The 16,410-nt window shown below is 34.8% G+C and overlaps 2 protein-coding genes across 2 annotated transcripts; both read left to right on the top strand.

The window, feature by feature from the left end:
• The first annotated feature begins 3,544 nt into the window (after nt 1-3,544).
• LOC110665503 (BTB/POZ and MATH domain-containing protein 2) lies at nt 3,545-9,838 on the top strand. Its single transcript, XM_021825666.2, has 4 exons — nt 3,545-4,169; nt 5,152-5,500; nt 5,941-6,217; nt 9,455-9,838. Exons 1-4 carry the CDS (start codon nt 3,742-3,744, stop codon nt 9,631-9,633), a joined length of 1,233 nt encoding a protein of 410 aa, XP_021681358.1. The 5' UTR covers nt 3,545-3,741; the 3' UTR covers nt 9,634-9,838.
• A 1,166-nt stretch (nt 9,839-11,004) lies between these two features.
• On the top strand, nt 11,005-14,277 carry LOC110665504 (sm-like protein LSM2). The gene is made up of 3 exons (XM_021825667.2): nt 11,005-11,162; nt 11,307-11,465; nt 13,936-14,277. The coding sequence occupies exons 1-3, from the start codon at nt 11,160-11,162 to the stop codon at nt 14,053-14,055; spliced, it is 282 nt and encodes a 93-aa protein (XP_021681359.1). The 5' UTR covers nt 11,005-11,159; the 3' UTR covers nt 14,056-14,277.
• The last annotated feature ends 2,133 nt before the right edge of the window (nt 14,278-16,410 follow it).

The raw sequence follows: 16,410 nt of genomic DNA, 5'->3' as shown, positions 1-16,410 counted from the left end.
CAGTAATATTTTTTAATAAATAATTGTCACGACCCAACCTATGGGCCGGACCGGCACTAGGACCTGGGCCAGCCTAAAGCCCTCGAGGCCCGTAGTAAGCCTAACTATTCATTAATCCAACTAAGGCCCATTTGGGCCCAATTTCAAGAAATCAACCGGACAGAGTCTGGCCATAAAATGGACCTTCCAACGGGGAGTTTTTGACTCACTCGACCTGTAAACACAGTAAATACTTAATTGGGGAGCTCAGCTCACCTTCCACATACTCATATCATCATAAAAATATATGGGAGCTCAGCTCCCTCATCCAGTCCATCAAACATGCATATCATTATACGTTTACAGGTCCAACATGATAATAATATTACATACCAAAATCAAATAAATACTTCTAACACATGCGGAAATTCTAGGAGTAAATAAAATTACACAAATATTGATAAATAACCTGTGAAGGAGAAAAGCAGGTTAACCACAATAAAATCCTCCTGTAGCCTGAAAAAATATTGAACATGAGTGAGCGTTCGACTCAGAGAGTAAAATATCAATTTTAATCATAATCTCTATAACTATCTAAAACTAATGCATCCTGTAAAGTGAAATGCAACATCAGCAATAAATTCACATCATAACAGGCAAAAGGTAATTTGGAGCACTCACGCACCCAGTAAATTCAATCATAATATATGGGAGCTGATCTCCTATATAGCTCTCTTAAATCCAATCTGTGCAAGCAAAGAACTCAACTCGGACTTCCACTTAATAACCAAATCGAGGTCCCAGCGAAGAACTCAAGCCGTGTCTACCCCGAAGGACCGGGTCCCAGCGAAGATCTCAAGCCGTGTCTATCCGTCCTATCCATAGTCCACACCACATCACACGCACGCCAACGCACGCACACTGCTCCAAATTACCACAACAACATCCATGGCACTTTAACAGTTGTGAATGCAACATAAAACGTGCCTAGAGTTTAACTACATAATTATATACATATAAGTGATGCATGGGCATGCTTGAACATATAATAATATCGAAATTACAATTAAAATTAATATTTTACTCATAAACTTGACAACGGTCACTGTGGCGGCTGGGCGGAGGAAGAAGGCTGTCCCGGCTCACCTGATAATTATATTACAATCATTTAATAAATTTGACTCAATACAAATCAAGAAAAGACCAAATATGTCATAAGTCGTGTCGAAAATCCGGCAGAGTCTCCCTTATACCTAGGACCTACCCAACCTGCAAAAGGGCTCAAAACACACTTCTATATTCGCAACTCATATATCCACAACTCAATCACATCACACAGCCCCTCCTAGGCCCATCCAAACAGTCATTCATCACAATATGTAAAATTTCAATTTAGTCCTTATAATTGATCATTTTTGCAAAAACTGTCCAAATAAGCTCTAAAAAATCTTAAAACTTTGCCCCGCGGTCCTTAGCAATATTACTAGGCTATTGCAAAAAGAATCATAATTTTCTAAGCTACCACGAATATTTTATGAATTTTTTAATCCTATTTAAGCACTAGAAAATTACGAAAAAGCAAGATTCGGGTTTACCTTTGCCGATTCCGACTCCGGGGACGTGCTCAGGACGTCTGACAATGGGGGGGTAGCCACAACCTCGGTCCAATTCGGTGACTTTTTCCGGTAACCGGTCTGTCTAGCCGGAAATTCACAAACTTGGACAACTGTCGAATTTCCGCGAATTGAAGATACCTACACGAAGCCCATAACACGGGGGTCAGTACATAAATTTTTCAGAATTTTCTAAGCTCATTAAATGCTGGGAAAAACACTGCGAAATTCAGTGGGACCCACCAAAAAACGGTATCGGAAAAATTCGAAATTTATGTTGCCGCGAAGCTCTCGACGAGTGGAGCGCTCTGGTACTATCGGTTTTCTAGTGGGGTTCACGGTTTGCGAGAAATCTAGCCCAAAAGTCAAAATGGGCTAAAACTTCCCGGGCAAAAATTGGACAAACCGCTCGATGGATTTCGGTGTTCTTAGTGCCTATGAAAAGCTCTCGACAAGTAGATGGATTTAGACACAAGACCAGGTCCGATTGGTGGCCGGATCGGCCGAATTTTGGTCGGGAAGATGAAGCGGCGCGTTTGTGCGTCGCGTCGCCGGCGCCGCGGCTGCCTGTGCACGGTAATGGGACTACTGGGATGGGCGCCATGAGTCGGGTGGCAGGGGAGGCGGCGGCGCGACAAGGGGAGGAGGGAGGAGAGAGAAAACGGGAGAGGAAGAGAGGAGGGTCGGGACGCGCGCGGGAAGAAGAAGGAAGAAAAAGAAAAGGCTGGTCCGATTAGACCGGTCCGATCAGGTCAGGTTCGATTCGGCCGGTTTGATTCAGAATACAAAATTTTAAATTTTTACTCTGCCTTGGGACAAAAAACGAGGGCCAAAAATTTCGAAAAAATTCTAGAAAACTTAAAAAAATTTGTAGACTCCAAATATATTTTTAGTTTTGCCACATGATCTTTAAATAAATTTTTAAAAATCATCAAAGTTTATATTTTCGCAAAATCGAACCCGATTTTTAAAACCCGAAAAATCTCAAATAATTTCTTAAAATTTAAATAAAATTAAAATATCAATAATACTCATAAAATAATAAATTTAAAATTTTTGGGGTGTTACAATAATTATAGAAATTTCTTGTAAAATTATTTTTAGAAAACAAATTTTGATAGATATAATTATTTTAAATTAAAAATAGGAATAAAAATATTTTATTTACTTAATGTATAATTAATAAATCATTTAATTGATAAAATAAATTAACTTAATTTATAATAAACCTTATTACTAATTAGTATATTTTTTTTGGATAAATTATAACTTAATCTATTCGATAAAACTTATAACTTACTTTATATATTTTTATAATTAAATAATTTAATTTATTAAATTTAATAAAACATACAATTTAATCTATTATTTATTTATTTTTTATTTAATTAACTATTAATTAGAGTAAAAATATCAAAATTCTCTTAATTTTATATTTTATAATTGAGATAATTTGGCTGAAAATGGTTTATATTAGAAAAAAAAAGTCTTTTAATTTAAATTTTATAAAAAAAATAGTCTGTTGATTTAAAATATTTTATTTATATTATAAAATTTTAAATATTAAATTATTTAAATTAAAAAATATATAAAATTAAGAGAATTTTAATAATTTATTAATTAAAAATTAGATAGAGAATAAATTATATACTTTATCAAACTCATATATTAAATTATTTAATTTTAAAAATATAAAAATTAAATTATAAATTTTATTAAATTTTAAAGATAAAATTGTAATTTAATTTTTTTTTCGAATTACTTAACAATTTATCTAGTGAAAAAGGCGCTGCTTTGACCAGCATCAACTGCCAACGTTGCCTGAAACAGATAGGTCAAATTACGGAAACAACCTCCCCAGTTATTTTCGCGAGTCGGTTCCAACCACATACATCACCAGCAGGTAACAATAATGATCTCTTCCTTATATAATTAAACCCCACCGTTAAATCACCTTATCTCATCATTTGCTATCATCGCTTTTGATGATAGTCATCTTCTCTTATTTGCTCCTCGAAACCCTAGAAAACAAAATTTAATAATTTTTTAACAAATTACTGATTTCAATTCCCCCTTCAAAGTCCTAGATTTTCTATCCCTTTCCTCTCAGATTCTTGCCCAATTACGCTAATTTGGTCCAATCAGGGGCATGGGAAGGATTCTCAGAGATATTACGAAGCCCTCTTTTTCTTCGTCTTCTTCATCGTCGTCGGCGTCTAATTCGACGACCACTTCCTCGTCGATCACGGAGACCGTGAATGGGTCCCACCAGTTCAAGATCACGGGTTACTCATTGTTGAAAGGATTGGGGATCGGGAAATATATTGCGTCGGATACGTTTAATGTAGGGGGTTACTCTTGGGCGATTTATTTTTATCCAGATGGGAAGAGCGTCGAGGATAATGCGACTTACGTTTCTCTGTTTATAGCGTTGGCGAGCGAAGGGACCGATGTACGGGCGCTTTTTGAGTTGACGCTTTTGGATCAGAGTGGGAAGGAGAGGCATAAGGTTCATAGCCATTTTGGGAGGACGCTTGAGAGTGGGCCTTACGCGCTCAAATATCGTGGCAGCATGTGGTGAGATATCGTGTTATTTCCTTAAATTTTGTATTTTAATTTAGTTGTTTTGTGCTGATTTATTGGTGGAGTTGGTATGGTATTATTTTGATTTGGCTGGTTCATGGGATTTAGTATTTGTGAAGGGATTGTTGAGATGACCCATAATTACATAGTTTCTTTTTATATCTTTTATTTACAACAATAGGTTGGGGTGGTGAAATTGCTGGTGGGTTTGTGAGCTTTTGGTATCTTAAGGAAATGTTTCCTGGGTTAATTTTGGTATTGAAGTTATGGGTTTTGTTCTGTATCTCAGGGTTAGGAATTCTGAGGATCTTGATATATAGGACACTCTAGTTTATGACGTGATTAAGTAGCCAAATTTGTTTTACAACAACAACAAAGCCTTAATCCCAAACTAGGTGGGGTTGGCTTAATTCCAAACTAATCCTTTTTTTTTTTAATGCATTATAATATTTTTCCAAATAAGTGTGTCAAAAGTATAGGGGTAAAAGAACTCTGTTGTTTTAGTTGTGTGATATTGCAATATCTCCCCCCAGCGCCATACTTACTAGATACACAAAGTTGGTGCTCTAATGGATATAAAATTCACACCTTTGCTTGCTTCATTTAAAATTTGATGGGCCAATGTGCCTGCATAAACATTGATGTGTAATGGTTCAAATAATTAGTGGTATGGCTATTTAACGACTTATGGATCTATAAGAAACATTATGGTCATGTATGCAGCTGGAGTTTTATTCATGCATATTCTCTTCCATAGATATTAAAATTTTGTGGATGCATCTTTTGGGGCTTAATCTTTTGTTCTGCTAACAGCTAAATTTGTGCTTGTTATATCGAATTCTGTTTTGTTGTCTGCAACATACTATAGTGCATCCAAGTAAACGATAGTATTTGAATAAACTGATATATTTGTTATCTCAAAAGTAGAATATTTATAATGGGATTAATTGTTGGGATTAATTGTTGTATGCTGCAGGGGATACAAAAGGTTTTTTAAAAGAACTTTTCTGGAGTCATCAGACTACCTCAAAGAGGATTGCCTTCAAGTTCACTGTAGTGTAGGTGTTGTTAAGTCACACACAGAAGGTCCTAAGACTTACTCTATAGCAGTACCGTCCTCTAACATTGGTCAGCATTTTGGGCAATTATTGGAAAGTGGAAAGGGAACTGACGTAAAATTTGAAGTTGATGGAGAAGTTTTTGCGGCTCACAAATTGGTACTTGCTGCTCGATCACCTGTATTCAGGGCTCAACTTTTTGGTCCAATGAAGGATCAAAATACCCAGTTAATAAAAGTTGAAGACATGGAGGCTCCAGTATTTAAGGTTGTATATTATGACATATTTCACATGCTATTTATTCTCTCTTCAGTCTCTCTGTGTTTTGGGCATCTTTAGTATTCTGTTCTGTTATTTGTTTTGTGCACTAGTGACTCAAATATTCTCACACTTTTATATACTTCAAATCTTCAATAAAATATGGTATCTTGCATTGAAAATTTTCATGTGTGGTGCTGTATAATACAAATATGTCTTATTATTTTATTTCTTTGTAACTGTATTTACGTCACATACTTTCAAAGCATCTGTTTTACTTTTCTTCATTCCTTGTGCCAAGTCCAATGGACATTGGACAAATATGACATTTAACATTTCTTCAAATTTAGATTTACTGAGTGGTCAATTCAGTACAACTCAGCAATTGTACATGATAAACATTATGTGCATTGATCTGATACTTTTTGTTTCCTTTTTTCACCTTTCAGGCTTTACTTCATTTTATATATTGGGATTCATTACCTGACCTGGAAGAGCTTACTGGTTTGAACTCAAAGTGGGCCTCAACTTTGATGTCTCAGCATCTGCTAGCAGCAGCTGATAGGTATGGTTTGGACAGGCTCAGAGTGCTTTGTGAGGCCAATCTCTGTGAGGATGTGGCTATAAACACAGTGGCAACTACGCTAGCCTTGGCAGAGCAGCACCATTGTTTCCAGCTGAAGGCTGTGTGTCTCAAATTCGTAGCAATGCCAGAAAATCTGAGAGGTTAGCGTCTCCTTCCTTCAAAATACTTAACGCACTAGTTTTGCATAAAGGATAAAACTGCAAATATGAATTTGATGCCTCATTATTTTACATTTTAATTTGCATTTGGTTTGACTTTTGCTTTTTAGAATTACTTTTTAATATTTTTGAATGGTAATAATAGTTTATTTTTTCTGAACATATGATTCTCTGTCATTTTTCTTTTATTTTTAATTTTAAAAATACTTGAGAAGAACACCCTCTATAGCAAATGATTTTCTCTTTTTGGCTTGGTTTGCACTTCCTTGGTGTCATAACAACAACAATAAGAAGGGTAAATTACTATTTTGCCCTACATTTTGGCATTATTAGCACTTTCATTCCTCTATTTTGAAAATAGTTTAAAAAATCTCTAAAGTATGGTTCCATCTACACATTGGTCCTTCCTTCCATTTTTAGTCTATTTAATCGTTACCCTCCCCCTCCTGCATGACCCACCCAACCCACAGTTAGCAAGACCAGCCATCATCACAGGGTCAGATCTGCACGTCATTAACAACAAAGCATCATCCTTTGGTGGGATGCAATTACTCTTATATACTCAAATTTCCTTCTCCTTATTTGTCTTCTTTGAATTCAATCTCTTCAAATGCATTCCTCCTGTAGCTCCTCGTCTCTGTACTCTCTTCCCTGTCTTCCTCTTCTTCTTCTTCTTCTTCTTCTTCTTCTTAATCTTCCCCAACCACCAGCTCTCTCTCTCTCTCTCTCTCTCTCTCTCTCTCTCTCTCTTGCACCACTACCAGCCGCTGAACAAACACTGCCCCACAAGATCTGCAATTGCTCTATCCTGCAACCTTCTCTTCCTTGTCTTTCTTGCTTGCCATACAGGAGGAGCTTCGGGGAAGCACTTAAATTCAGCATCAAAACCCCTTAATGCTTCTCATATGGTCAAAGGTAAATGTGCCCATTTCTGATTCTGTTGAGGCAAGCACTCTTGTTGTTGCTGCTGATTCAGAAAATGATTGTTTACATGGTTGTGAGTAAAATCTCAATGGCTACTGGCTTTGAGATTGTTACAATTGCTGGTGTTGGTTTGGTCTACTCGTCTATAACTTTCCTCACCTCTTCTCTTCCCTCAAGACTAAACAAGTAATCCAAACTTGTGTGCTGTCCAAGAGATGGAAAGAACTTTGGGTTTTTCCTTCTCATCTCAATTTTGACTATCAATCCTTTAAAACAAAAGCCATTTTTTTTTATTTTTTTTTTCAAAATTACTATTGTTATTTTGTCTGCGATTTTTCAAAACACACTCAATTTTGACTATTGATCCAACTTTGAATTTTTGTTTTCCTTAAGAAACACTTGTTGTATTGTTTAGAAATGGAAGCAAGGAGAGATGTGGGAGAGGGGGGAGATAGATGGAAAAAGGAAGACAGAAATATTGTGTGTGTGTGTGTGTGTGTGTGTGTGTGTGTGTGTGAGAGAGAGAGAGAGAGAGAGAGAGAGAGAAGGGTATTATGGGACTAAAAATTTTCTCTAGCCTTAATGATGAGTCCCACATCGGTTCTGCAGGGAGGTCTTGGGTGTTATATATATGGGTTTGCAAACCTTCCCTTGTGAGCTAGCTTTTGAGGTGGAGTTAGGCAGGTTCATATCATTTGGTATCAGAGCCTCACTCTGTATGGGTCGGTGGGCTATGTACAAAGGTTCCCTGACATTCTTCGGGAGAAGTCGGGGTGAGCGAGTCATGACTCCGGTTGCTTCACGAGGACGTTCAGTCTAAAGGGGTCGGGAATGATGAGTCCCACATCGGTTCTGCAGGGAGGTCTTGGGTGTTATATATATGGGTTTGCAAACCTTCCCTTGTGAGGCTCTGATACCAAGTGATATGAACCTGCCTAACTCCACCTCAAAAGCTAGCTCACAAGGGAAGGTTTGCAAACCCATATATATAATACCCAAGACCTCCCTGCAGAACCGATGTGGGACTCATCATTCCCGACCCCTTTAGACTGAACGTCCTCGTGAAGCAACCGGGGTCATGACTCGCTCACCCCGACTTCTCCCGAAGAACGCCGTGAACCTTTGTACATAGCCCACCGACCCATACAGAGTGAGGCTCTGATACCAAATGATATGAACCTGCCTAACTCCACCTCAAAAGCTAGCTCAGAAGGGAAGGTTTGCAAACCCATATATATAACACCCAAGACCTCCCTGCAGAACCGATGTGGGACTCATCATTCCCGACCCCTTTAGACTGAACGTCCTCGTGAAGCAACCGGAGTCATGACTCACTCACCCCGACTTCTCCCGAAGAACGTCAGGGAACCTTTGTACATAGCCCACCAACCCATACAGAGTGAGGCTCTGATACCAAATGATATGAACCTGCCTAACTCCACCTCAAAAGCTAGCTCAGAAGGGAAGGTTTGCAAACCCATATATATAACACCCAAGACCTCCCTGCAGAACCGATGTGGGACTCATCATTCCCGACCCCTTTAGACTGAACGTCCTCGTGAAGCAACCGGGGTCATGACTCGCTCACCCCGACTTCTCCCGAAGAACATCAGGGAACCTTTGTACATAGCCCACCGACCCATACAGAGTGAGGCTCTGATACCAAATGATATGAACCTGACTAACTCCACCTCAAAAGCTAGCTCACAAGGGAAGGTTTGCAAACCCATATATATAACACCCAAGACCTCCCTGCAGAACCGATGTGGGACTCATCACTTAAGGATGTTTTAATCTATTTTCCAAAATGAAGGGATGAAAGTGTTAATAATGTCAATGTTTAAGGACTAAATAGTAATCTACTCTAATAATAATAATAATAATAATAATAATAATAATCTTTTTAAGAAAATCTAGTTTTACTTTTTTAAAATTCGTATTTATCATATGAGTCAATATTTTGCAGTTTTCTTGGTCTATTGATCAACATAGAACAACAGCTAAGCCTTACTATGATGTGATCAATCTCTTATTTTATACTTTGCTTTTTCCAAACGCATAAACTGGAAAAGAAAAGTTGTGCTTAGTTAATTGTGTGTGCTTTGAGAGGTGGATTTGTTTTTGAGGTCTTGCTGTTCCTTATTAGATTAGCTATAATACCCCGCCTATATCATGTGAAATTCATCAGCAGCCAGAAAATATCTTAAATGGCTAGGAGGCAATCCTGAAGCAAAATTGTATCTCCATGCTTTTCTGTGAAGATAGCTGATGCTTGCCACATTTTTTGTTTTTCAGCTGTGATGCAAACGGATGGCTTTGAATATTTGAAGGAAAGCTGCCCATCTGTCCTTACAGAACTGTTGGAATACGTGGCTAGAGTAGGTGAACACTCTGTGATAGTATGTAGGCATGGGAATGAGGCTATCCTTGATGGCAGTGACCTGAATGGGAGGCGGGTGAAGCAAAGGCTATAGTGGAAAACTACTAACTACTTGTGGGTACATCTTATTTGTAGCAAACAACATTAAACACAAGTTGTAGGAGTAGAAAAGATTTTCTACTTAGTTTGTATGAGTTGTAAAACTTAGTTGTTCACTGGTTGTCTATGATGGGCTTGCTCTGTAAAGGTTTCCTGTTGTAGTCTTACCTCTTTTTTATTGCCTTCTGGTTTTGTGACTAGCCTCTTTTTTGCTTCTGTGTTGGATGACTGATTTGTGCTTGTCGTTGAAGTTATGATTTATGAACATGACATCATGCGCTATTATTTTAAAGGTTTAAAAATTACATCATGCGCTATTATTTTAAATGTTTAAAAAGCACAATTGCCTTGATACTTGAAGCAAGCTGGCCTATTTATTTGTCTGCTGGGGAAGGAAGGAATTGCATTGAAGTCCTGAAAATAAATTAGTATAATTCATAGAAATGGAAGTGAAAATTTGGGAGTGGAATTCTCTCTCTCGTATTATTATTATTATTATTATTATCATCGTTAAGTTACTATGGGAGACGTAACAAATCAATCAAAAAATTAAGTTTTGAATTAAATAAATTAGTGTATTTTTTAATTAAGATTAAATAAATTTAAATTTAATAAAATATTATGTTTTGACCTTTAAATAATAAAATATTAAAAATAATAATTTAATATCAAACAAATTTTATACATTATGCTTTTCAATTTTTTTAAAATTTTATTTTAATTAAAATTAACAAATAATTTTTAGAATTTAAAATTATAAAAAAATAATATTTTATTATTAAAAAAATATTTTATTAAGTATGAATTTATTTAGCTTATTAGAAAGTGTAAGTGTTTATTTAACTTAAAATTTAATTTTAAATTTATTTAATCTTTTATTGAAAATATAAAATATTTTTCTACATATATAACTTGCTAAATTAAGCTACTTTATTTAATAAATTTTTTAGACAAATTTAATAATAAATTAAAAAAAAAGTCATGTATCATATTTTATAAATCATCTGCCTCATAATATAGTTAAAAAATTGCCACCTGCCATATTTCTTCATCCAATTTTAAATTCATGCTCATCATAGAGTCCTCTTCAGTCTCTGCCCAACATTGTCAATTTTTGCTTCTTTTATCGTAGAATGTTTTCTACTAATATATGATTTTTTAAATATAATTATATTATAAAAAAATAATCTATTTTGTCTTAAATTAAAAATTATTAATTAATTAAGACAAAAATTTCAAAATAAATTTATATAAATATCGTAAAAAAATTGAACAAATTTTAACTTTATTAAGATTTCAAATGCATATGAAATTCAGCAATTTTTCACCCAGCAAAATTTCGAGGATCATAAGCAGGGTTATATTGGTAAATTCGATAAAAAAAAATTAGGTTTTTCAACGTTAAACCCCCTCCCTCTTCTCAGGAGGCAGGCTTGCTGTGCCCTCTCAGGATTCTGGAAGGAAGAGTCGAAGCAAGGACCCTTGCAGTTTTATCCACTTTCTCGATTCGATCAGAGAAACATGGTAATTTTTCTTTTCCTCTTTCATATTCGTGGATTTCTGTTCTTTTTTTTTTTTATGAATTCATCTTCCTGACGTTTTCTTTTTTATTTTTTATTTTTTATAATTTTTTCCGCACACTTTCCCCCGGGTTTCGGTTTAGGGCAGCTGTTCTTTTCCTATTTCAAGGACTTGGTGGGCAGGGAAGTGACAGTGGAGCTCAAGAACGATCTGGCTATCAGAGGAACGCTTCACTCTGTCGATCAGTACCTCAATATCAAGCTCGAAAACACTCGTGTTGTCGATCAAGACAAGTACCCTCACATGGTTTTTTTTCTCCTCTATCATTCTTTTCACTTCCACCGGCTTCATCTTTTATGTTCCTTTTCTTTTAGCTAATCATGTGTTCTGAATATCGACGATTTTTATTTTATGGTCTTGGGTTAACAATAGTTGATTTATTTTTGGGGAATTAGGGTTTACTGGTTTAGGGTGTTCACAGGGTTAGAGGTTGGTGTTAATGTTGTTATGTGTAAGCCTTGTAAAGCCTTTTATCGTAATTCTTATTATGGGATTAATATCGGCAGTCAAAACAATTAGTGTTCAGACTTCTACCCTTTGTTTTGATTGGATTGAAGGAAATGAAGGGAAGAGAAAAGAAAAGAAATTTGATTTCCTTAAGTTCTTTTGTTTGGACATCAAATAGAAGAAAGAAGAGAAAAGAGGAGAAATTTTAATCCAAAGTATTTCTCTCCAAATTGGTGGGAAATGGAGAGAAGTGGACAGAAATGATTGTTAAAACACTTAAATATTCTACTACAATATAAATATAAACATAAGAAAGACAATGAGGGTATAATAGTTATTTCCCCTCTATTCTCTCCTATTCAAACAATGTAGAATAAATTAAATTTCCTTTTTTCTTTTCTCTTCATTTCTCCTTTTTAATTTCTCTCCATTTCCCTGCCAAGTTAAGGATCCAAACAAAGGGGTCTGTCATTTTCTGGGTTTTGGATATATTAAGGCATTTTCTCATTTCTGAATGATTTACTGTTGATTACCAAAGAAGTTTGAGTTTGGCTGGTAGATATTTTAATTTCAATTTCTCGTTCTCAGTTTCTTCCTTGGATTGAAATTACTTTAACTATTATATGGAATTTGGTGCTTCTTGGTTCTCTTTAGCAAACATGGTGATGGAATGTTGTTGGTACTCATTGATGATATGTGGAAATTTTTGGTGTAGTATTTAAGCTAAGCATCTGAGCATACCTCCGTTTTAATTACCTGGCTATTGATCTCAACTTCTCTTATAGAATGTCTGGTCCAATTTCTTGCATTTTCTCTCAAAAAATTCTTTGTAAATGCTTTGGCATATCTTGTACAAAAGGGGAAATTATTGTATCTATGCCTGGTACTTTTAAGAAAGACTCAGAGATCTGCGTAAGGTGTTATTTCAGTTATTTTTCGCAGTTTATGTTGTTAGTAGCCTTTATGGCAATGATTCTGTTTTTGACGTAGGTGTGCATAATGTAATTTTCTCCATTAGGGTTGTGAATCAGCTTGCCAAAGATGGATCCTTCGTTTGTGCTGGTTGCCTTTTGAGAGGGATTTGTAAATAAAATTATGTTCTTTGCTTCAATGCCTGTGTTTTGTCAAATTTTACAGTTTAAAAGAATGGGCTAACTCCAAAACATTGGATCTGATCATTGAATAAACTATAAAGCTTTACGTGGTGAATCTCATTTCTTTTATGCGCTGAAACACATGTGGGAAATTGTGAACGCGTACAACAACAACAATAATCAGCAACTAAGCATTAATCCAAAATGTGAACACATAAAGGAATCAAATTGGTTTGCTGGTTATTACATGAATGTGTTGTTAAAATTGATGTGGCTTATGCAAGATACTGAATATAACATGGGATTTTGTGTTGTTTATACCTTTTTTTTTTTGTATTTGGAGTTTCAAGTAACTGACAAGATGAACATAACGTTGGGGTACTGATTTGAATGATGATTTGGAGGTCAATTTAACCAATAAGTTATAAGAATCACAGCAGCAGGAGTTGAAGTTTAGGAGTTCAAACTTCAAATAGAATTTCAATTTCAAATGTTTAATTTTTATACAGGCGAATTATGTCTCTGTTGGAACTTTTGTTGGTTGACTTGATATTGGAGGCATAATCATGCACCTATTTTTGTGCTTGTTTCCTGGTGCATTACCTAGAATGTTGAAAAAAATCTTGAGAAGAAAAATGTTTCTACGCCTGTCCCTTCAATAAGTTTATTCTGCAATATCCTGTTTCCTGTTCCCTTTATCCTTTTTTTTTTACCTTGCTGGGAGTCCTATCAGTTAGTGTGACATGGGCTCATGTTGTGAACATATATTTTTTTAGATAAATGCTTGAATCTATCCGCCATTTTAATTAACGTCATTTGCCATCTTTCTTGACTAGGATTGTGCTCAACTTATTGTTTTATTATTATAATTCTGGGATATCACTGGGTTGTATTTTTATGCTTTGTGCTTGTGTCTTGGTTTAGTCATGCTTTTTATTGACCACCTAGGAGCTAGTTCTCCAAAACCACTTGCAGACATGGGAACTTATAGTTTTTGTTGTCACCCTTTCATTTGACAGCCCTTGTTGTTTGTGTTGTGTCACCTCTTTCATTTGACAGCCCTGGTTGTTAGTGCATCTTTCCCCTTCCCCTCCCTTGTGTTTCTTTCTTTCATCGCTTTTCTGCTCCCGCATGATTTTGCTAGGCGGGCCTAATGATATTGTGATCAATTGCAGCTCTCAGTCAGGAACTGTTTCATAAGAGGATCTGTTGTTAGATATGTTCAATTGCCTCCAGAGGGTGTTGACATTGATTTGCTCCATGATGCAACAAGGAGAGAAGCTCGGGGTGGCTGAAATTCAGTTGAAACTGTCTCACTTATTTGGATGAACATCTGATGTAGATGTAGTTGTAGTTTAAACACAGCTGTTTTGACATTCCAAATGTTGTATGTTTGTCCTGGCTACAAGTTCATGAAAATTGAAGCTCACTTCTATTGACTGGGGCAAATTGCTGTTGGGTTTTGTATGACAATTTAATTTCTTGAGAAAATTGTTTACCTGCTATGTTGAAGTAAATTAGTTGCGAATTGCATTGGTGTCAAAAGAAGCTTATGATATTATTGCATCTTGGGAAAGTGTTGATCTCCCTCTGCAAAATTGATGTATGATTTGTGACATTTTGGCTTGTGGATGGGAAAAGAAAAAAAATTGATGTTTAAAGCTTCTGAGACAACAAATTTGTTCTGCCATGCTTTTCTTTTGCAAGTGGAGCTTATCTTATTGGCAGCCTCCCTGTTGGATTTGCTGTGTCAAAACCTGTGTCAATAAGAAGTACGTTTGGTTTGTCCACTACAAAATTTTGGTTGGATTTTTCGTTTAGAAGTAAATATTATAGCATATTTAGCATTTTGGTTCAATCTTTATTTTTTTTTTAAAAAAAAAAAATCATTTTGGATGTTCATTCAACTTAAAATTTTTAATAATTTTTAATTTTTTCATGCTTGCACAAATTATACGCTAGATATTTCCCTAATCGTTAACAAGATTTTCGTGCTGCCATATTATTGTTCATCACAGTAATTATTGACGCTTACCAGGTTGAGTCATGACTATTTTACATGTGCATTTTTTTTTTCTCAGAACATTTCCTTTGTTAATAGTTTACGTCATTTGTAAATATCAATAAAAATGCTTTAAAAAAATTACAAATCGTTCAAATCGCCTTCAAAATTTTATGGCCTCAAATTTAAATTATAATCGAAGTTAATTACATAAAAAAAAATTACAAGATATGTTTATAAACATGAGTGTGGAATTTAACAAAGGGGCATAGTCTAAATTTTTTTAATCAATATTATATATAAAATTAATTTAAAAATAATTAATCATACTCATTAATTATGCATTTTATGAAATTAATATTATTTGTTTAGAAAATATTATAATAGAGTTTAATTATATTATAATTTTTATAAAACATTTTTTAAAAATATATAATAAAAAATATTATAATATTTTATATTATTATATTATAATAAAGTAGTATAAATTATTTTTAAAAATTTTTATAGTTGGGATAAGGGTCATACTCATTAATTATACATTTTATGAAATTAATATTATTTGTTTAAAAAAAATTATAATAGTGTAATTATATTATAATTTTTATAAAGCATTTTTTTAAAAATATATAATAAAAAATATTATAATATTTTATATTATTATATTATAATAAAGTAATATAAATTATTTTTAAAAATTTTTATAGTTGGGATAAGAGTCCCTTGGGACGGTTAAATAATTAGTTATTCAAAAAAAATAAATAAGAAGATCCAAACTCAAAATTTCATGATGAAATTACTCTTTATTGAATTGATTAATTTATTATGACCATTATTTTGCAATCAATATTATTTTAATTTATGTTTTCATACAAAATTGTTTATTAAATTAAAAAATTTAGTGCAAACAAATTTTTATTCAGTCAATAAATAATACAAATTTATATATTGCTAATAAATTGAATTTCATTTGTTGAATTCAGTTTTTCTTTTTTTTTTTTATGTAACACCCCAAAATTTTAAATTTTATTATTTTATGAGTATTATTGATATTTTAATATTATTTAAATTTTAAGAAATTATTTGAGATTTTTCGGATTTTAAAAATCGGGTTCGATTTTTCGAAAATATAAACTTTGATGATTTTTAAAAATTTATTTAAAGACCACGTGGCAAAACTAAAAATATATTTGGAGTCTATAAATTTTTTTGAGTTTTCTAGAATTTTTTCGGAATTTTTGGACCTCGTTTTCAGTACCAAGGCAGAATAAAAATTCAAAATTTTGTATCATGAATCGAACCGGCCGAATCAAACTGGACCGGATCAAACCGGTCGAATCGGACCGGCCTTTTCTTTTTCTTCCTTCTTCTCCCTGCGCGCGTCCCGACCCTCCTCTCTTCCTCTCCCATTTTCTCCCTCCTCCCTCCTCCCTCCTCCCCTTGCCGCGTCGCCTCCTCCCCTGCCACCCCAACTCGCCCAGTCCCCGGCCCACCGGTGCCGCTGAACGCCGAAACGGCAGCGCAAGCGACGCGACGTAAGCTGCCGCCGTCTTCGGCCGAAATCAGGCCGATCCGGCCACCAATCGGACCGAGTCTTGTGTTTAAATCCATCTACTCGTCGAGAGCTTTCCATAGACACCAAGAACAC

Source organism: Hevea brasiliensis, chromosome 2 (genome assembly GCF_030052815.1).
Source record: "Hevea brasiliensis isolate MT/VB/25A 57/8 chromosome 2, ASM3005281v1, whole genome shotgun sequence".
In the NCBI taxonomy this organism is placed as follows: Eukaryota; Viridiplantae; Streptophyta; class Magnoliopsida; order Malpighiales; family Euphorbiaceae; genus Hevea; species Hevea brasiliensis.
The sequence above is the reverse complement of the archived record's forward strand: the minus strand, read 5'-3'. Positions and strand labels throughout refer to the sequence as shown.